The sequence below is a fragment of the Oncorhynchus mykiss genome, chromosome 17 (genome assembly GCF_013265735.2).
Source record: "Oncorhynchus mykiss isolate Arlee chromosome 17, USDA_OmykA_1.1, whole genome shotgun sequence".
Taxonomy (NCBI): domain Eukaryota; kingdom Metazoa; phylum Chordata; class Actinopteri; order Salmoniformes; family Salmonidae; genus Oncorhynchus; species Oncorhynchus mykiss.
In genome coordinates, this window is record NC_048581.1 from 47,497,324 (window position 1) to 47,521,075 (window position 23,752).

Consider the following 23,752-nt stretch of genomic DNA (forward strand, 5'->3'; position numbering starts at 1 on the left):
GGGCCCAAGCTTGCTGTACAACATTAAGACCTATTCAGTCTGTCTACAAACAGGCTCTCAAAGTACTTGATAGGAAGCCCAATAGCCATCATCACTGTTACATCCTCAGAAAGCATGAGCTCCTGAGTTGGGAAAATCTTGTGCAATACACCGATGCATGTCTTGTATTCAAGATCCTAAATGGCCTGGCTCCCCCTCCACTCCGTATTTTTGTTAAACAGAAAACCAAAACATATGGCAGCAGATCCACAAGGTCTGCCATGAGAGATGACTGTATAGTTCCCTTAAGGAAAAGCACCTATAGTAAATTTGTTTTCTCTGTGAGAGCTTCACATGACTGGAATACACTGCCATCAGACACACATAACTGCACCACATATCACACGTTCACAAAATGCTTGAAGACATGGCTAAAGGTCAATCAGATTTGTGAACATGGTCCCTAGCTTGTGTTGCCACTTTCCATGTCTGTTGTCTGTAACTTGTGAGGTGTGGAAACACTTTGTTGCTTTTATGAATTTTGTCTTGCTGCTTTTTGTTCTATGTTGCTCTGTCTGTATGCTACGTCTTGCTTGTCCTATGTTGCTCTGTCTGTATGCTATGTCTTGCTTGTCCTATGTTGCTATTGTCTATATTGTAATTGTTTTTAATAACCTGCCCACAGACTGCGGTTGAAAATTAGCCGGCTGGCTAAAACCGGCACTTTTACTGAAACGTTGATTAATGTCACTGTCCCTGTAAAATTAAAATAAACTCAAACTCAAAGATACAAATTGGCTGAAAGGAACTGTCAAAAATAGAAAATATACCACTTTCACTTGAGGACAAAAATGTTGACATATGCGCCATAAAGGTTGCAAAATAAACAGGAAGAGATTTTTGATGTACAAATTCCATGGCATATGGTTCATGAGCTGGTACAAAAAAACCTACACTTGATTAAACACAGTTTTTCCATTTCAAAGATTATATAAAATTCTTGCCACCAACAAAATGCTATATATATGGGGCATATAACAATCTCTGCAAAGAGAGAAGAATCAATAGATAATTTGTTCTGTAGCTTGTTTCAGGCCACAGGTTCAGGAATGGTTAAAAAATCACAACATGGGGCCTCCCGGGTGGCGCAGTGGTTAAGGGTGCTGTACTGCAGCGCCAGCTGTGCCAACAGAGATTCTGGGTTTGCGCCCAGGCTCTGTTGTAACCGGTCGCGACCGTGGGGTGACGCACAATTGGCCTAGCGTCGTCCGGGTTAGGGAGGGCTTGGCCGGTAGGGATGTCCTCGTCTCATTGCGCACCAGCGACTCCTGTGGCGGGCCGGGCGCAGTGTGCGCAAGGTTGCCAGGTGCACAGTGTTTCCTCTGGGTTGGATGCGCACTGTGTTAAGAAGCAGTGCGGCTTGGTTGGGTTGTGTATCGGAGGATGCATGACTTTCAACCTTCGTCTTTGTTGTAGCGATGAGACAAGATAGTAGCTACTAAAACAATTGGATACCACGAAAAAGGGGTAAAATAAATAAGTAAATAAAATCACAACATGCACTTAGGCAATAGATCCAGTTTTTTTAACTGCTTGTAAGCAATTATCTTCTGGAACATAGTTATAAAAACGTCCCCCTCCCAATGTTACATTTGGAATTTTAGATGGCGGCTTCCCTTCAGTTTCGCTCGCAGAACTCGGGGAAAGATTGTTCGCTTCGATGTATCCGTTTCTTTTTCGAGCATATCAAAATGCTGATCAATAAATAGTTCCAGATTCTCTAAATCATCCAGAATGTTTGTTTCTTAGTTATCAGCTAATCCTCAATTTGGGACAAGCAGTGACTGAAGCCTTTAGTGAGAGGTCTAATACTTTAATATTTAATAATTTCTTCCCTCTGAATTCATATTCGTTATATAAATAGGTCCGTTTAATTTTGTCTGGCTTTCCGATCCCAAAAAATAAAAATAATTCAAATTAATTTGTACATTAAAAAAAACAGGTCGCTAGGTGTAGGCAATGGCATAAGCAATTATGTAAACAGGATATGACTAAAGAGTAAATCAGAGTGAATTTCCCACAAATTTACAGGTACAGTTGAAGTCGGAAGTTTACATACACTTAGGTTTGAGTCATTACAACTCCTTTTTCAACCACTCCACAAATTTCTTGTTAACAAACTATAGTTTTGGCAGGTCGGTCAGGACATCTACTTTGTGCATGACACAAGTCATTTTTAATACAATTGTTTACAGACAGATTATTTCACTTATGATTCACTGTATCATAATTCCAGTGGGTCAGAAGTTTACATACACTAAGCCTTTAAACAGCTTGGCAAATTCCCGAAAATTATGTCATGGCTTTAGAAGCTTCTGATAGGCTAATTTACATCATTTGAGTCAATTGGAGGTGTACATTTGGATGTATTTCAAGGCCTACCTTCAAACGCAGTGCCTCTTTGCTTGACATCATGGGAAAATCTAAAGAAAGACCTCAGAAAAAAAATTGTAGACCTCCACAAGTCTGGTTCATCCTTGGGAGCAATTTCCAAAAGCCTGAAGGTACCATGTTAATCTGTACAAACAATAGTATGCAAGTATAAACACAATGGGACCACGCAGCTGTCACACCGCTCAGGAAGGAGACAAGGTCTGTCGCCTAGAGATGAACGTACTTTGGTACGAAAAGTGTAAATCAATCCCAGAACAACAGCAAAGGACCTTGTGAAGAGGCTGGAGGAAACAGGTACAAAAGTATTTATATCCACAGTAAAACGAGTCCTATATCGACATAACCTGAAAGGCCGCTCAGCAAGGAAGAAGCCATTGCTCCAAAACCGCCATAAAAAAGCCAGACTATGGTTTGCAACTGCACATGGGGACAAAGATCATACTTTTTGGAGAAACGTCCTCTGGTCTGATGAAACAAAAATAGAACTGTATTGCCAAAATGACCATAGTTATGTTTGGAGGAAAAAGGGGGTGGCTTGCAAGCCGAAGAACACCATCCCAACCGTGAAGCATGGGGATGGCAGCATCATGTTGTGGGGGTACTTTGCTGCTGTCCTTCCTCATGGCATCATGAGGAGGAACAATTATGTTGATATATTGAAGCAACATCTAAAGACATCAGCCTGGAAGTTAAAGCTTGGTCGCAAATTCCAAATGGACAATGACCTTCCAAATGGACAATGACCCCAAGCATACTTCCAAAGTTGTGTGAAAATGGCCTATGGACAACAAGGACAACAAAGTCAAGGTATTGGAGTGGCCATCACAAAGCCCTGACCTCAATCCCATTTGTGGGCAGAACTGAAAAAGCGTGTGTGAGCAAGGAGGCCTACAAACCTGACTCAGTTACACCAGCTCTGTCAGGAGGAATGGGCTAAAATTCACCCAATTTATTGTGGGAAGCTTGTGGAAGGCTGCCCAAAATGTTTGACCCAAGTTAAACAATTTAAAGGCAATGCTACCAAATACTAATTGAGTGTATGTAAACTTGTTACCCACTGGGAATGCGATGAAAGAAATAAAACTGAAAGAAATCATCCTCTCTAGTATTATTCTGACATTTCACATTCTTAAAATGAAGTGGTGATCCTAACTGATCCTAAGACAGGGAATTTTTTACTTGGATTAAATGTCAGGAATTGTGAAAAACTGAGTTTAAATGTACTTGGCTAAGGTGTATGTAAACTTCCGACTTCAACTGTACATTTAATTTAATTTGATTGATTGTACTCTGCGCCAGCATATCAACAAAAGAGACACAGAGAGAGAGAGAGAGAGAAAGAGAGCAGACAGAAGAGTAAAAGAAGAACTGCAGTGAATGTTTCTGGGAGTAGAAGGAGAACAGAATAGAAGAGACATTGTTGCTGCGCTGCCTGGGGCTATGGGAGCTGTGTATGAAATAAAACAGTGCCCTGCAATTTCAGGAAATGTTCCAACGTAAGAATCTAATAGTCTATTCTTTCTGACACCATTATACTATTTTATTGGAACACACACAGCATGGGCACATTCTGATACTGCTGGTAAGCGCATAGCCACACATTTGAAGATATGCACACACAGCCAATCACACACACACACTCACTTGCATGAACGGGAACAAAAGTCCGACTGCGAAGTTGGCGACCCAGTTGACGATCCCTGCGATCATGAAGGCTGCGGGTCGGTACGACTGCTCAAACAGCTCTCCGGTCAGTACAAAGGGGATGCCACCTGAGAGAGAAGAAAAGAACAGAAACACACAGTTCGTCAACAATCAATCCTCAGAGTCTGTCCTAAAATAGACACCGTATTGGTCAGATTAATCCAAATAGACCTGGGTCAAATATATATACTTTGAAATACATGAGATGCTCCTGATTTACAGTGCCTTGCGAAAGTATTCGGCCCCCTTTAACTTTGCGACCTTTTGCCACATTTCAGGCTTCAAACATAAAGATATAAAACTGTATTTTTTTGTGAAGAATCAACAACAAGTGGGACACAATCATGAAGTGGAACGACATTTATTGGATATTTAAAACTTTTTTAACAAATCAAAAACTGAAAAATTGGGCGTGCAAAATTATTCAGCCCCCTTAAGTTAATAATTTGTAGCGCCACCTTTTGCTGCGATTACAGCTGTAAGTCGCGCTTGGGGTATGTCTCTATCAGTTTTGCACATCGAGAGACTGACATTTTTTCCCATTCCTCCTTGCAAAACAGCTCGAGCTCAGTGAGGTTGGATGGAGAGCATTTGTGAACAGCAGTTTTCAGTTCTTTCCACAGATTCTCGATTGGATTCAGGTCTGGACTTTGACTTGGCCATTCTAACACCTGGATATGTTTATTTTTGAACCATTCCATTGTAGATTTTGCTTTATGTTTTGGATCATTGTCTTGTTGGAAGACAAATCTCTGTCCCAGTCTCAGGTCTTTTGCAGACTCCATCAGGTTTTCTTCCAGAATGGTCCTGTATTTGGCTCCATCCATCTTCCCAGCAATTTTAACCATCTTCCCTGTCCCTGCTGAAGAAAAGCAGGCCCAAACCATGATGCTGCCACCACCATGTTTGACAGTGGGGATGGTGTGTTCAGGGTGATGAGCTGTGTTCAGGGTGATGAGCTGTGTTGCTTTTACGCCAAACATAACATTTTGCATTGTTGCCAAAAAGTTTCATCTGACCAGAGCACCTTCTTCCACATGTTTGGTGTGTCTCCCAGGTGGCTTGTGCCAAACTTTACACAACACTTTTTATGGATATCTTTAAGAAATTGCTCTTCCATAAAGGCCAGATTTGTGCAATATACGACTGATTGTTGTCCTATGGACAGAGTCTCCCACCTCAGCTGTAGATCTCTGCAGTTCATCCAGAGTGATCATGGGCCTCTTGGCTGCATCTTTGATCAGTCTTCTCCTTGTATGAGCTGAAAGTTTAGAGGGACGGCCAGGTCTTGGTAGATTTGCAGTGGTCTGATACTCCTTCCATTTCAATATTATCGCTTGCACAGTGCTCCTTGGGATGTTTAAAGCTTGGGAAATCTTTTTGTATCCAAATCCGGCTTTAAACTTCTTCACAACAGTATCTCGGACCTGCCTGGTGTGTTCCTTGTTCTTCATGATGCTCTCTGAGCTTTTAACGGACCTCTGAGACTATCACAGTGCAGGTGCATTTATACGGAGACTTGATTACACACAGGTGGATTGTATTTATCATCATTAGTCATTTAGGTCAACATTGGATCATTCAGAGATCCTCACTGAACTTCTGGAGAGAGTTTGCTGCACTGAAAGTAAAGGGGCTGAATAATTTTGCACGCCCAATTTTTCAGTTTTTGAATTGTTAAAAAAGTTTGAAATATCCAATAAATGTCGTTCCACTTCATGATTGTGTCCCACTTGTTGTTGATTCTTCACAAAAAAATACAGTTTTATATCTTTATGTTTGAAGCCTGAAATGTGGCAAAAGTTCGCAAAGTTCAAGGGGGCCGAATACTTTCGCAAGGCACTGTAGCTTGCCCGATATAATGGAACCAATGGAATGTTACAGGTACAATTAATCATCATCACTAGCACCTGTACCATTGCACACATTCTATTAGGGTCTGGGGACATTGATAGGCAAACAGCCGTGTCCTGTTTGGACCAAAAGTTGACAGCTTGATTTGGCAGATCAAAAGCTAGACACAGGGAATTTATCATCGTGACAGCGGGTATTTTCTATTGATCAATATCTATGTTTGTACTCTAGCTATACTAAACATGGACTCATTAGATTATGTCAGAAATAGTGAGTTATATTAGTTAGTTACACAATGAGGTCCAAAAGTATTGTGACACATTTGTTGTGGTTTTGGCTTTACTCCAGAACTCCTTGTTCATAGAACCCATTTTAGGGAACCAATAATTCACTTACATGTACATTAGTCAAAAGTTTAATATTTGGGGCCTCCCGAGTGATGCAGCGGTCTAAGGCACTGCATCGCAGTGCTAGAGGCGTCACTACAGACCCAGGTTCGATCCCGGGCTGTATCAGAACTGGCCGTGATTGGAAGTCCCACAGAGCGGCGCACAATTGGCCCAGCGTTGTCCAGGCTAGGGGAGGGTTTGGCCGGGGGCTCATTGCGCTCTAGTGACTCCCTGTGGCGGGCCGGGTGCCTGCAGGCTGAACGTGAGCGACTGCAGGCTGACCTCGGGTCGTCTGGTGAACGGTGTTTTCTCCGACACATTGGTGCGGCTGGCTTCCGGGTTTGGCTTCCGGGTTAAGCGGGCGGGTGTTAAGAAGCACCGTTTGGCGGGTCAAGTTTTGGAGGACGCATGACTCAACCTTCGCCTCCAAAGGCCGTTGGGGAGTTGCAGCGATGAGACAAGATTGAAATTGGGGAGAAAAAAAGGATGCTACCATGACTATGGATAATCATGAATGAATCATGAATAATCATGTGTGAGAAAGTTAGAGGCATAACTATCATACTGTACCTCCCAAAAAATGCTAACATCTCGTTATTGGTAATAGTGGGAGGTTAGCATGTCTTGGGAAATGTGTCACTGTTTAAATCATTTTGAACCTCACTGTGTGTCACCTATGGTGGCTATGGTCAAAATGTTGACATAAAAACAAAAGGACAACATTTCAACCCACACAACAAAATCTCCGAGCTGTTCACTATTTTTATGTGATAGACACAAATACTGAAAATGGCCCAAGATGACCCTGTTAGAATAGTCTGGAGACAAAAACAAGAAGGCCCATTGCAGAATTTAAGATTTTTCATATACTTTTCACACAGACACCTCACACACACAAACACACACTTACAGTGGTTGCTCAACTAAAGGTTTTGAGATTATGCTGCGGGACTTTTTTTGTTGTGGTTTAGTACGCTACCCGGCGTCTCTGCTTCATTGCTCCAGACCAGCGCAAGCAGGAGTTTGAGCTCCTATTATGCTTTTGGGTCCCAGGGAGCTAATGTGTCTCTAACTGACAATGAATGGGCGACATAAACCAAAGAGAAACTGATAGTAGTGCACAAATTCAAAATTGAATTTCAATCAAGTGAATGATGAGGATGAAGGTGACTGAATTTTGAACAATAGTGTAGGAATTGCTAATCCTCTGTCCTGCACGCGCACACCCTGAAAAATACACTTATTTTTTGGTTTCTACTCATCAGTTTTACTTACTAAAACTCTTGTTACACTAAGGTTTTTATTCTAAGAGAAACTAAAATATTCAGTTATATTCCATGATATTCTTAAGATATATATGTTTACCGAATATTGGCAAGGGATGTCTACTAAATAATCAAGTTGATGGCGCAGTCATATAGCCTCGGCACCTACATAAAGCTGAGTGGCTTTGGATCAAAATAAATAAGTACCAACATTCTTTCTGACGTCCTTTAAAAAATAAATGTTTTGGTTATCCTGACCTGGACACCATGTATTATAATAGCCCGTTATGGTCTATTAGCAGGACAATAGACTCTTGCCAACACCTCTCTGTATTTTTATACTTTGTGCAAGGCAATTGATCAGCATTAAAAACTTTGTGGATGGGCCACCAGAGTGCTGCAGTGGTCTAAGACACAGCATCGGAGTGCAAACTGCGATGTTGGTTCGATACCCGTGCCGGCCGTGACTGGGAGACCCATGAGGCGACGGTGGGCTTATGGTTTCTCTCCCTCTAAAAACAGAAATACATCATTCTAAATAACAAAGTGGCTTTATTTACAAATTAGTAAGAATGTCTCACCCCATTCAAGAATGGCCTTTTTCTCGCTCACTTTTGGTTATTTGAAAACTAAATCACCTCCAAAATATCGTAAAAAAAATACCAAATACCAAAAAATGCCAAATACAGGACCATTCTGGAAGAAAACCTGATGGAGTCTGCAAAAGACCTGAGACTGGGACGGAGATTTGTCTTCCAACAAGACAATGATCCAAAACATAAAGCAAAATCTACAATGAAATGGTTCAATAATAAACATATCCAGGTGTTAGAATGGCCAAGTCAAAGTCCAGACCTGAATCCAATCGAGAATCTATGGAAAGAACTGAAAACTGCTGTTCACAAATGCTCTCCATCCAACCTCACTGAGCTCGAGCTGTTTTGCAAGGAGGAATGGGAAAAAATGTCAGTCTCTCGATGTGCAAAACTGATAGAGACATACCCCAAGCGACTTACAGCTGTAATCGCAGCAAAAGGTGGCGCTACAAAGTATTAACTTAAGGGGGCTGAATAATTTTGCACGCCCAATTTTTCAGTTTTTGATTTGTTAAAAAAGTTTGAAATATCCAATAAATGTCGTTCCACTTCATGATTGTGTCCCACTTGTTGTTGACTCTTCACAAAAAAATACAGTTTTATATCTTTATGTTTGAAGCCTGAAATGTGGCAAAAGGTCGCAAAGTTCAAGGGGGCCGAATACTTTCGCAAGGCACTATATATATATTTTTAAATTCAAAATCAAATAGCTAAATAATCCTTGGTATGACCATCTTAAAACAATTCAATATGTTATTTTAGAATCTTCCCCAGTTTAGACAGGGCTTAGACTCTAGAGGGTTAAAACAGAGCTGATGGATTGGGCTACCTCCTCGCCTTCTTACTAATTCTGTGGTACTGCAAGGCCTTCTTAATGATAGCAAAGTGTTAGCTGACTCAGTAATAGTAACACGTGTCATGTCTTTGGCTATGCCGGATGAAGTGATATGACATGCTATTCTATAAAATCCTTTCTCTGTAATTAACATTACCTGATTGAGCTAATCATGTAAATGTAATTAACTAGAAAGTCGGGGCACCACAAAATAATATTTATAGAGCAGTTATCTTCCAAAAAAACCTAGTAATATTTTACATCAATAGCAGTCAATATCAATCGTCACCCTATTTCAGTCTCATCTGAAAGTTGTAAATTCTTGGTTATCTTCATGAACCCTGGCTAACAAGTTGAATCAGCAATAGAAAATTGGGTTTAATTATTTATTTACTAAATACCTAACTAATCACACAGAATTACATATACACAGAATGAACCATACATTGATTATAAATGATGTCATAAAGGAAAACGTCCCTAGCGGACGGAACAGATATGACAGCTGGTTACCCAAAGAAAAGGGGTTTGGGTTTGAGTGAAAGAGCGGGAAGAAGAACTGAAGAACAAAGGGAGAAGCGATGTCTCTATCGGGCCGTAGGCAGCTACTCTATTGTAAATACAGAATCTTATGCATTCTAAATTACCGCCCATTTGGAAAAGGAAAATGCAATAAATATTTACTCTGAGCTGCGCTTCAGTAGGTTGGTTGTACATGCTGGTCGTGTTGGCCAACAGAGATCTTTCTGTCCTCGGAAGAATGTCTCTGATGGAACATTGAATACGTTGTAGTAACGTCGTTGTGTGGTAGACGGGATACTCTGTCTGTCCTCTCCTAGCCCACGTTTACAGCGGCTGCTGCTAACTCAACGGCTAGGAGGTATCACTTCTGTAGCGAATAAGAGTTCAAAGTTCATACCATTCGCAACCAAAGCTCACACTGAGGTTGGCTTCATTCTGTAGTTATTATCTGAACCCTTCTGACATCGGATCGTCATCCTAATGTACCCGGAACAGAAAGTTATATTGTCGTCAAGGCTTTATATAGGAAGGGAAAGGAGGGCTTGTTTCATAGTTTATAACCAATGTCTCTTCACGTGGGCGGGCCACTGAGTCAGGCCTAATTCACTCATGAAAACCCAATTCTCACATTTTAGAAGCTAAAATCACATTTCATCCTCTCACAAATAATTTCATATTCAAGCATTTAAGTTGCACAACAATTCCATGTGAATCTGATAACTGTAATGTGTAGACTTTCCACTGTACCGTTTATGTCATCCTATCATTGATGAGAATGTCTGAGATGACAACCCGAACTGACATCATATTCATTAAGTACCAAAGCATATGTTCAACTGGTTGGATTACCAACATATGGTTCATTTCCCCCCAACTTCTGATGTTCCCAGAATCTCTATGTTAACCAAGGGATTTTCAATAGTCACATCAGTAGGGTAGAGAGAGGGGAAAAGGAGGGGAGAGGTATTTATGACTGTCATAAACCTACCCCCAGGGAAGTGTCATGACACATGTTATGACCCCTGCAACAACACACACTAATATTTTTCTGTAACTTCAACAGTAAAACACTGTAGAATGCACAGTTGTAGATTACACAGCATTATGGGTAAAATGCTGAAAAAATACTGTTTAACTGTAATTGGAAGCCTCCTGTAAAAATCGTTCTAACATACTGTATTTCTTTACAGTAATAGCTTATGCCTACTGTAGATTCAAATGATCAATTTCAGGGACCAACCTCATGCTAAAGGGTGTGACACGGGTGAGACACACAAGCTCAAACTAATATTTTCAGCAGCTGCCTGGTAGGTACCTTGACATGTTTATAAGTATCTTTATTGCTAGCCAATATTAAATGACTGCATATATTCTTTGCAATGTAGCTAGCTAGCTGGTTGACTTTTGTTTGCTAGCTAGATAGGTAGCTAGCTCAAATTGACACAAGCCATTTCAGTCTGCTCTAAATTGCTCGTAAATATCTTGCTGTGCAACCTAGAACAAAATAAGCCAGATAATAATTGTTGTGATGACAGGCTTGCTATACCGCAGCCTCTGAGTTTCATAGAAAATAAACTAAATCCAGATTTGTTCGTGATCATTATGTTTTCACCATTACTACAGAGAAAATGGCTTGTTTCTAGAAGTTCAAAAGAAATGACCCATATTACCAGCACAATATATTTTTATTGATGGCCCACATTTTATACATAACCCATGTTGTGGGCCACTAAAGTCAATGTGAATGACCAGTGTGCCAGTATTGTATCGAGGTGCCTGCTGACCTAGGCGCTTCTCCCACTCAGCAGCTGTTTCACAGCGTCGCTGGCTGCAGCTAGTAACGTGGACAAATTTCTTCCCTCCCAGAAATATTTTTCAAGTAGGATATATTCAAGTAAGTGATATTGGAAGCCATCTAGATGTCACTGTGATACAGTCTACTCAATGGGGAGAGCATGAACATATGAACGGCAACCACGACAGGACACAGTGTCCTTAGCTTTCACAACTGTGTGATTTGGTTCAACCGGCTCTCAGCTGCACAACATACACGGAACAAATAATATGAACACAACATGTAAAATGTTGGTCCCACGTTTCATGATCTGAAATACAATATTACAGAAATTTTCCACATGCACAAAAAGCTTATTTCTCTCAAATTTGGTTACATCCCTGTTAGTGAGCATTTCTCCTTTGCCAAGATAATCCATCCACCTGACAGGTGTGGCATATCAAGAAGCTGATTAAACAACATTATAATTACACAGGTGCACCTTGTGCTGGGGACAATAAAAGGCCACTCTAAAATGTAGAGTTTTGTCACACAACACATTGCAACAAATGTCTCAAGTTTTGAGAGAGCATGCACTTGGGATGCTGACTGCAGGAAAGTCCACCAGAGCTGTAGCCAGATCATTTAATGTTAATTTCTCTACCATAAGCTGCCTCCAACATCGTTTTAGAGAATTTGGCAGTACATCCAACCGGCCTCACAACTGCAGACCATGTGTATGGGGTCGTGTGGGTGAGCGATTTGCTGATGTCAACGTTGTGAACAGAGTGCTCCATGGTGGCATTGGGGTTATGGTATGGGCAGGCAAACAGTAAACTACGAACAATGAACACAATTGCCTTACCGATAGCAATTTTGAATACTGTGACAAGATATCTGTGATTAGGGCCTAATTTATTTATTTAAATTGACGGATTTCCTCATATGTGACTCATTTCAGGAAACTAGGCATATGTCGCTCGTCACTACTTTACAGGAGAGCCATTTGAACTTAAACTTTTTTTTTTTTTTTAGCTAAATGCGTTTTTTGTCAGAAATGCATTCTAAAACGTGAACTTTCATGTACCTTAACAACAAACTTGTATGCCATCTGTAAATACAAATACAATTGTTAAATTATGAGCCTAGTTGGTTTAGCCACAGGAACCTTCCCGCCTAACCACGATTGGCTGAGATAATGGGTGGGCTGGACATGCTGAGAGATGAGTTCAGATTGGTCTGCCATATAACATGAGCTGGTTAGTATGTGTAGTTAATCCTTTCTAATGCAGCTTTTTTAAAAGGTATCACGTAGCAGAACTGCAAATGTGTTTCTCTCCACTTTCTGGAGAACCGAGTTTTGAAATCAGTGGAATGCACGGTGGAATTAATGTATGATAGCTAAGGAGATGAAAAAAATTCTGCCGTTTGATTGCAAATATGCAGAGGGAGTCGAAAAGAGAACGCACAGAAGGCTGTTGTATAAAACACCTGTCTCCGGATTACATCTTCAAACTAAGGTAACCATGGCATCCGTGACAGAGAGTGAGAATCATCCATCCATGTATACAGGTAAGATAGTCTAGCTAGCTACATTTTCAGACATTACACGTTTCCAATTTAGTCAGAATGTTGTTTTCATTTCAAGTTAAAGCGTACTGTTAGCTAGCTAGCTAACGTTACCTGGCTGGCTCACTAGCTAACGGTACATGTATGATCTGTGTAGTAAAATTTGTATTTGTATTGCTAGTTATAGCCTAATTTTAGCTAGCTAGCTAACATTGAACCCGGTTGGGTAGCTACCTGCAGATTCATGCAGGGTAGTAGCGTTATGAGTTGGGATTTTGATTCATTGTTTAGCTAGATAGCTAGCTACATGTCGAAACAAAAGACTCCACTATGCAAGTAACCATTTCAATAGAATGTTCATGAAGTCACTGCGACAACTGTCGATAGACATAGCTGGCAAATTTGTTCTGGCTATCTACTCCGATTTCAGAGTACTCGTCCGAGTGTGCCAGAGTGCAGAATAACTGACGAATTTATGAACGCTCAACACCTGTTGAATATGGCCGCTATCAGTAAACGCTGGCAAAATAGCGTAATTAAATTGTTGCCAGAAACACAGTTGCAGTCACCAACGCTCTGGATAAAATAAAAACAGCCTAACCATCTCTGCTAGGGTGAGTAAATGGTCAGAGTGAACTGTTCCCTCATTTGTGTCTGGAGGTAGCTAGCAAGCTAACCAATGTTAACCAGTTAGCTTGGCTGCTGTTGTTAGGTCAGAATGCTCAGATCAACCCTACTCCTCGGCTAGAGCGTCCAGTGTGCGCTCTGAATGCTCCAAGAGAGAAACACTCTGAATTTACCAACTGACAATCTGCCAATGCACTGAGTTTACGAATGCACAAAGCACACTCTGAGCACGATCTGGCACCCCAGGCTGAATTTACGAACACACCCATAGTATAAACCAGCCTTTAGTCTTGAAATCTTTGGTTGTTTAATCGTTAAAGAGTTGGGTGGGGCTAAAGCTTAAGAGGGTGTGAACAATACTGAATGGTGTAGACAAAGAAGAGCTCTCCAGTAGCTGTTCCAAAATATTCAAGGGCCATTTTCTCAAAAGTGAGGTTAGAAGTTTATCAACTTTCAAAGCAGAATTACTTTCCCATTGTTCCTCAACTGTAGTGTATGTTATACCATTTTCTAGCTCCAAGTCTCTGATTTATCCATGTAAAAAACAACATTTCTAATTTTGCTACATATGACTGAATGGAGCGAGTTGGTCATATATCACCTGCAACTCAGTAAAATATTTGAAATTGTTGCATGTTGCGTTTATATGTAAAATTACTAACTAATTGGTAGGTCTACCATTACTTGTTACTTCTGTAAATGTTCATTATCCTCCCTACTCATGAGAGAAATATGGGTTTTTGGTAACGGAATTACAAGACAATATTCCTTAAACTTACAGAAGGTAAACAATTTCTCCAAAAGTAAATAAGTGTTGATATTAGTTGCAGGGGTCTTTACAAAAACATTATTGTGTTTTGATTTTATTTTATTTATTTTATTTTACCTTTATTTAACCAGGTAGGCAAGTTGAGAACAAGTTCTCATTTACAATTGCGACCTGGCCAAGATAAAGCAAAGCAGTTCGACAGATACAACAACACAGAGTTACACATGGAGTAAAACAAACATACAGTCAATAATAAAGTATAAACAAGTCTATATACAATGTGAGCAAATGAGGTGAGAAGGGAGGTAAAGGCAAAAAAAGGCCTTGGTGGCAAGGTAAATACAATATAGCAAGTAAAACACTGGAATGGTAGTTTTGCAATGGAAGAATGTGCAAAGTAGAAATAAAAATAATGGGGTGCAAAGGAGCAAAATAAATAAATAAATTAAATACAGTTGGGAAAGAGGTAGTTGATAGGGCTAAATTATATGTGGGCTATGTACAGGTGCAGTAATCTGTGAGCTGCTCTGACAGTTGGTGCTTAAAGCTAGTGAGGGAGATAAGTGTTTCCAGTTTCAGAGATTTTTGTAGTTCGTTCCAGTCATTGGCAGCAGAGAACTGGAAAGAGAGGCGGCCAAAGAAAGAATTGGTTTTGGGGGTGACTAGAGAGATATACCTGCTGGAGCGTGTGCTACAGGTGGGAGATGCTATGGTGACCAGCGAGCTGAGATAAGGGGGGACTTTACCTAGCAGGGTCTTGTAGATGACATGGAGCCAGTGGGTTTGGCGACGAGTATGAAGCGAGGGCCAGCCAACGAGAGCGTACAGGTCGCAATGGTGGGTAGTGTAGGGGCTTTGGTGACAAAACGGATTGCACTGTGATAGACTGCATCCAGTTTGTTGAGTAGGGTATTGGAGGCTATTTTGTAAATTACATCGCCAAAGTCGAGGATTGGTAGGATGGTCAGTTTTACAAGGGTATGTTTGGCAGCATGAGTGAAGGATGCTTTGTTGCGAAATAGGAAGCCAATTCTAGATTTAACTTTGGATTGGAGATGTTTGATATGGGTCTGGAAGGAGAGTTTACAGTCTAACCAGACACCTAAGTATTTGTAGTTGTCCACGTATTCTAAGTCAGAGCCGTCCAGAGTAGTGATGTTGGACAGGCGGGTAGGTGCAGGTAGTGATCGGTTGAAGAGCATGCATTTAGTTTTACTTGTATTTAAGAGCAGTTGGAGGCCACGGAAGGAGAGTTGTATGGCATTGAAGCTTGCCTGGAGGGTTGTTAACACAGTGTCCAAAGAAGGGCCGGAAGTATACAGAATGGTGTCGTCTGCGTAGAGGTGGATCAGAGACTCACCAGCAGCAAGAGCGACCTCATTGATGTATACAGAGAAGAGAGTCGGTCCAAGAATTGAACCCTGTGGCACCCCCATAGAGACTGCCAGAGGTCCGGACAACAGACCCTCAGATTTGACACACTGAACTCTATCAGAGAAGTAGTTGGTGAACCAGGCGAGGCAATCATTTGAGAAACCAAGGCTGTTGAGTCTGCCGATGAGGATGTGGTGATTGACAGAGTCGAAAGCCTTGGCCAGATCAATGAATACGGCTGCACAGTAATGTTTCTTATCGATGGCGGTTAAGATATCGTTTAGGACCTTGAGCGTGGCTGAGGTGCACCCATGACCAGCTCTGAAACCAGATTGCATAGCAGAGAAGGTATGGTGAGATTCAAAATGGTCGGTAATCTGTTTGTTGACTTGGCTTTCGAAGACCTTAGAAAGGCATGGTAGGATAGATATAGGTCTGTAGCAGTTTGGGTCAAGAGTGTCCCCCCCTTTGAAGAGGGGGATGACCGCAGCTGCTTTCCAATCTTTGGGAATCTCAGACGACACGAAAGAGAGGTTGAACAGGCTAGTAATAGGGGTGGCAACAATTTCGGCAGATAATTTTAGAAAGAAAGGGTCCAGATTGTCTAGCCCGGCTGATTTGTAGGGGTCCAGATTTTGCAGCTCTTTGAGAACATCAGCTGAATGGATTTGGGAGAAGGAGAAATGGGGAAGGCTTGGGCGAGTTGCTGTTGGGGGTGCAGTGCTGTTGACAGGGGTAGGAGTAGCCAGGTGGAAAGCATGGCCAGCAGTAGAAAAATGCTTATTGAAATTTTCAATTATGGTGGATTTATCAGTGGTGACAGTGTTTCCTATCTTCAGTGCAGTGGGCAGCTGGGAGGAGGTGTTCTTATTCTCCATGGACTTTACAGTGTCCCAGAACTTTTTTGAGTTAGTGTTGCAAGAAGCAAATTTCTGCTTGAAAAAGCTAGCCTTGGCTTTTCTAACTGCCTGTGTATAATGGTTTCTAGCTTCCCTGAACAGCTGCATATCACGGGGGCTGTTCGATGCTAATGCAGAACGCCATAAGACGTTTTTGTGTTGATTAAGGGCAGTCAGGTCTGGGGAGAACCAAGGGCTATATCTGTTCCTGGTTCTAAATTTCTTGAATGGGGCATGTTTATTTAAGATGGTTAGGAAGGCATTTTTAAAAAATATATGATGTATATATTATATTATAATATATATTGGTACAGTGCCTTGCGAAAGTATTCGGCCCCCTTGAACTTTGCGACCTTTTGCCACATTTCAGGCTTCAAACATAAAGATATAAAACTGTATTTTTTTGTGAAGAATCAACAACAAGTGGGACACAATCATGAAGTGGAACGACATTTATTGGATATTTCAAACTTTTTTAACAAATCAAAAACTGAAAAATTGGGCGTGCAAAGACTCCTGAACAGGTAACCTAATGGTTACCCGGGCTATTTGCGTTGTGCCCCCCGCCCCAATCCCTCTTTTACGCTGCTCCTACTCTCTGTTTCTCAAATATGCATAATCACTTTAGCTATACATTCATGTACATACTACCTCAATTGGCCAGACCAACCAGTGCTCCCGCACATTGGCTAACCGGGCTATCTGCATTGTGTCCCACCACCCTCCAACCCCTTTTTTTTTTCTTTTTTTACACGTTACTGCTACTCTCTGTTCATCATATATGCATAGTCACTTTACCATACCTACATGTACATACTACCTCAATAAGCCTGACTAACCAGTGTCTGTATATAGCCTTGCTACTGTTATTTTCAATTGTCTTTTTACTGTTGTTTTATTTCTTTACTTACCTACACAAACACACACCTTTTTTTTCGCACTATTGGTTAGAGCCTGTAAGTAAGCATTTCACTGTAAGGTCTACACCTGTTGTATTCGGCGCACGTGACAAATAAACTTTGATTTGATTTAATATGCTACCACCGCTACATTTTGAAATGTGGATGGTGTCTTTGGCGGCAGTGTCCTGATTGCCATGGGGGATGCCATCCTGAAATCACAGCCGGCGCCGTCCCATTCTGACCTTGCCCCTCGGGTGACGAAACCCTACCTGCCCTAAGCTCTCTCCTGGCCCCTTACACTAAGTCTGATTTTGTCCTGCTAGGTGACCTAAACTGGGACATGCTTAAACCCACTGACGAAGTCCTAAAACAATGGGGCTCCCTAAATCTTTCTCAGATTATTACCAATCCCACAAGGTATGACTCCTTATCCTTACAAATAATCCTGATAGGTGTCAGTCTGGTGTTTTCTGTAAGGACCTTAGTGATCACTGTTTTACAGCCTGTGTTTGTAATGGCTGCTCAGTGAAACAACCTGTCCTAATTGGTCATAGACACTTGCTAAAAAACTTTAATGAGCAAGCCTTCCTTCATGAACTAGCCTCTGTAAAATGGTATAGAATCAGCTTGATCCCCCTCTGTCGAAGACGCTTGGACCTTCTTTTTTGACATGTTCAGTGCTATTGTTAACAAACACGCCCCCATAAAGATACAAGAACAAGTAGCTGACCTGAACCCAGATCAGATTATTTTCTTCCTGCATTGCATTATTTATCAGGAGGTGCTGTGTAAATGTGTTCTGAAAATGAGCGATGTTGTGGATACATCGCTATAGTGGTAAACTTCATAAGAGCAAAATCTTTAAACCACAGGCAGTTTGTCACACTGTTGGAAGAGACAGAGTCGGGTCATGCAGATCTCCCCTACCACACAAATGTGAGATTGCTGAGTTTTTGCAAATGAAAGGAAAATATGTGGATTTCCCTCAACTGCAAGATAAAGAATGGTTGGCAGATTTTGCCTTCACCGTGGACATTAGGGCCATCATGAATTAACTGAATTCCAAACTACAAGGGAAGGGCTTTTTGCACATCAGATGTACAGCCTTGTTAAAGCCTTCAAGGGAAAATTACCTCTCCTGACCTGCCAAGTAAGAAGCTAACAATCTCACCTACCTTCTGACACTACTAGTCTGTTCCCTATCAGATGACCAGCGGGATAAGTATACATCGCTGCTGCGTGCTTGAACGGTGAGTTTTCTCTTCATTTTGAGGATTTCAAAGTGTTGGAAAATGACATGCTGCTGGTTTCCTCTCCTTTCACCTTCAATGTGGATAACGCGGATAATTGTTGGAAAAATGACTTGTGTCATGCACAAAGTAGATGTCCTAACTGACTTGCCAAAACTATAGTTTGTTGACAAGAAATTTGTGGAGTGGTTGAAAAACAAGTTTTAATGACTACAACCTAAGTGTATGTAAACCTCTGACTTCAACTGTATGCCAACAGATATTTTCAGTGATGAAATATAACAAGTCAAGGCACAGATCGTCTCTTACTGACTCTCACTTCTCAGAAATCCTGCGCATAGCGACGTCAGAAACTATACCTGACTTCACTGCTCTAGTCAATGCCCATTAGAGACTTCACTCCTCACACTGATTGAGTAGTTTAAATGTAATGTTGAGCTCTCTCTCTTTCTGGTGTTTTTGTGCATACCCGTTAATAACAAGAGTTCTGTCCATGATGCTGAATGCACAGTGGACTTTTCACTCCGTGTAGTTCATTGCATGTTTAATAATGAAAATACCTGCCAAAAGGAGAACATGGATGTGGTTTATTTCGGTGCATGTTAAAAAAATAGCATATCTGGGCTGATTTACAGTAGACACATATGTCAACACAGTCATACACATGATGTATAATCCTGTAATATGATTCTAGCCCGCGATGGCAAAAAAATAGAAGCGCCAAGGACTAGGAAGAGTCTTCGTGGTTCAAAACTTCTTCCATTTAAGAATAATGGAGGCCACTGTGTTCTTGGGGACCTTCAATGCTGCAGAATTTTTTTGGTACCCTTCTCCAGATCTGTGCCTCGACACAATCCTGTCTTGGAGCTCTACAGATAATTCCTTCGACCTCATGGCTTTGTTTTTGCTTTGTCAACTGTGGGACCTTATATAGACAGGTGTGCGCCTTTCCAAATCATGTCCAATCAATTGAATTTACCACAGGCAAACTCCAATCAAGTTGTAGAAACATCTCAAGGATGATCCTTATGGAGTATTGTGTATAGATTGCTGAGGATTTGTTTTGTTTATTGAATCCATTTCAGAATAAGGCTGCAACGTAACAAAATGTGGAAAAAGTCGAAGCTGGTGTTTGGAGGATATATTGGCACGGGTGTTGTTAGACCTGAGACGAAGTCGAGAGCCAGCAAACCGTTCCAATATATCCTCCAAACACCCGCTTCGAGGGCATTATCACTTTTATACAACGGGTTACCAACATATTCAAATAATGACGGACATATTTTCATTACAAATGTTATTACTATTTTATCCTTCCACGAGATACAATCCTGATACAAATCTAGGGTTGCTACCCAAGCCGGCTGGTCATTAGTTATATCGGTTCAGTTACCAGAGACACGACCCAGTCGTTAAGTCTTTTTGTTTTGGTTCTATGGACACGACCCAGTTCGTTCTAAATGTTCTATTGCCATACTGGCTGGCAACATTCGTATCCCTTGCTTGCTAGCTAGCCAACTACGGCTAACTTACGGTCACGTCAAACAGTGCAGCCAGAATAACAACAAAGTAGCTGAATTTACATTTGTTTTATCTGTTTGTTTTTTTTTGTGACATTTATTTCGATACATTCGATACATACAGCTAATGATGGCATAGAAAATGTGCTCTCTCTTGTTAGGACACTGTTGTTCTGAGGCGCTAGTCAACAACAAAGCTAACACAACTTCAAATTGACGTTGGAAAGACTGCAAACTAGCTGCATTTAGTTTAGTTTGACCTGTTTTCTATAGACATTTCTTTGTATATTTTTCCATAAAAATGATGCCGATTCATGATTTCTACTGGCTGAGAAAAACTGTTTGCCTGTCTGTCTCGTCCAGACTCCAGACCACTATATGTTCACTACTGTATGGAGCAGCTGGAGATCTCATTTCAATATTGAAACAATGGTGCAAATGTCGGAGACAGACAGCAAGTTTCATACAGATCTCCGCTATTAAAAACCCCTTTCTAGTCTAAAAGAAATGGGAGATAATGTCTAGATGCTTGTTACAGTATCTGGCTGGGCTGATGAGACAGTGAATTGCGGAGTGAGATGGAACAGAGTAAATAGGCATTTCAACGTCATAGCTTTAACTTATGGAATAGACACCGGCTTTGACCCATACATTGTTTAATGTAACTTATGAAACACAAACAAATACAAATATATACTTTTTGCCGATTGTGTGGTACTGCTCACCTATGTTACCCTTTGTAATGATAAAAGGACAATTGTACAATAATTGATTTAACCTCCACACTGGGCCGGCACCAGAACACACATTTTTTTTGTAATATACCTGTAAACATGCATTACCTTTTAATGAGGCATGAACACAACCAATCATGTTTTCACCAGATTGTCAAACAAATAACTTAAAAAAAGCGAGCAAAATAGTGCCCCACTGTCTTACTATATGTAGCCCATGACATGCCATACTATTTTTGGCCAGACAATATTAACACAAAAGATTAACACAAAAATGACTCCTTAGATTAAGCAAACCAGACGGCACGATTTTCTTGTTTTTTTAAATTTACGGATAGCCAGGGGCACACTTCAACAGTCAGTCATCATTTACAAACTAAACATTTGTGTTTCGTGAATCTGCCAAATCAGAGGCAGTAGGGATGACCAGGGATGTTCTCTTGATAACTGTGTGAATTGGACCATTTTCCTGCCATGCTATGCATCCGAAATGTACCAAAACTTTTGGGTTTCAAGGAAAATATGAAAAAAAAGCACATTATTTTATTTAGGAATGTAGTGGAGTAAAAGTAAAATGTGTAAAAATGTGTTTATATAAAATAGTAAAACTTAGATACCCCACAAAACTACATAAGTACTTAAGTAAATTACACTACTGGCTACACATACAGAGACAGAGGGGCACTGTTTCGCTCGCTCTGATGCTTTATCTGAGATTGATTTGTCTTTCTGTCGGCGAGCATCTCGGTCCAAAAAAGTATACAAATTTGTATATTTTAAACAGACAAGGCCAAGCCCCCTAAGTCCCGCCCATAATGCTAGTCCTGCCTTCACACTAATATATTTGAACCCTAGCCAAGGGGGATTCAAGCTTTTGACACAGGTCTTTTCCTGAAGGCCAAAACAGTCAGCTTTGATTAAAGTCTAATTTCCCCAAGGCCAAAAGCCAAGAAACACTAACCTGAACACCACCTTTCATGTTGTAAAAAGTAGCTATCTCAACTAATAAACAAAGTATGTAACCTAGCATTGTGGATGGCCTACTAATTTTTAAGGTCAGGTTGAGCTGTCAAATGCTTCAACAACCTGTACCCAGCAGCTGGCATTTATATTACGAATAGGCCATTTCTCTCAATCCCCAGTCCATTGCCACTAATCCAATAAACAGATTAGAAGTGATGCATTATAAACGAGGGAGCCCAAAAGCTGTCTATCTCCTCAAATCCCTTTTTGTTCTGACAGACACGTATGAGAGTGACACATCAATAACTGATCAAGTGCAATCAGGTGTGCTTTGTGGCTATGGATGGTCTGATGCTAGCAGACAATGGAACCACCTATCCATACTGACAGCAGAAGAGAAGTCATGCAGGAACTTTCTAATGAAATCCAAGAGACCAGCTGCCATTGAATAACATCACAATGGATCAGTTTAATTGCACGAGATGATGTGAAGCGGAGAGAAAGAATCCATCACAATGTTGTCAATAACACGCTGCATAGACAACACACATGGCGCTACAATGAAATGTTGAATCCTTTGGGTAATACTGGTTATAATAGCTATTACATCTTGCACAGCATTTGATACCATGTCTGCATATATTTTACCAGCACACATTCGGTTTCTCATCCATTCTGATGAGTTCCTCATCCACCCATTCATATTCAAAGTATTTTAATAGGAGACAAAGCATTTTGTACATGTGAACTATGTTTTCTTATATATTGTTAAACTTGCCATCAACTGCAAAGTCTCCAAATTCACCAACTGTCGAACTCTTTTTTAACTTTGTGTTGCAGATGATGATTGTCTAACACTGATGATTGTCTAACAGAAACATTTGTATTTTGCTCATTGCCTCTTAAAATCTCTTTATTACTGTGGACCTTCTACTAATGAAGCCAATAAATGGCAGCAGCTCTTTTAAGTTAAAGGCCTCTCTGCCACCTGGCCTTAATGGGAGATTAATGATCCTGGTCAAAACATTGAGGCCTGTCTATACAGCCTTATAATAAGTCAAATAACTGCTTTAGTATGTTTGTTGCAGTGTTCAATTACTTTTGCTAGTGCAAAAATCCCTTAGCATAAATGTAAAAATGGACTCTCGATGGTAGGGTTGACAACTGTGTTGACGGCAGTAGCCATTAGTGCCAGCTAGCAAACCTCGTCACAACAGGGCGAGCAAGGCTGCCTTTTTCTGTCTGCCACCTCCATTATATACCTGTCTCCAACAAACAGAGGTGCCAAATCTTTTCAGTCTCCTGAGGGGGAATAAGTTTTGTCATGCCCTCTTCACGACTGTCTTGGTGTGCTTGGACCATGTTAGTTTGTTGGATGATATGGACACCAAGGAACTTGAAGCTCTCAACCTGCTCCACTACAGCCCCGTCGAGGAGAATGCTAGGTCCTCTTTTTCCTGTTGTCCACAATAATCTCCTTTGTCTTGATCACGTTGAGGGAGAGGTTGTTGTCCTGGCACCACACGGCCAGGTCTCTGACCTCCTACATATAGGCTGTCTCGTCGTTATCGGTGATCAGGCCTACCACTGTTGTGTCATCGGCAAACGTAATGATGGTGTTGGAGTCGTGCCTGGCCATGCAGTCATGAGTTTAATAGGGAGTACAGGAGGGGACTGAGCACGCACCCCTGAAGGGCCCCCGTGTTGAAGATCAGCGTGGCGGATGTGTTGTTATCTACCCTTACCACCTGGGGAGGCCCGTCAGGAAGTCCA

General features: G+C 41.1%; 1 protein-coding gene across 1 annotated transcript in view; it reads right to left on the reverse strand.

Annotated features, from left to right (window-relative positions):
- The window catches only part of slc2a9l2 (solute carrier family 2 member 9, like 2), a 224,003-nt gene that overhangs the window by 25,200 nt on the left and 175,051 nt on the right, over positions 1-23,752 (reverse strand). The window contains exon 12 of the mRNA XM_021568636.2: positions 4,078-4,205. Coding sequence (XP_021424311.1) covers positions 4,078-4,205 — 128 coding nt within the window. The remainder of the gene's footprint in view (positions 1-4,077; positions 4,206-23,752) is intronic.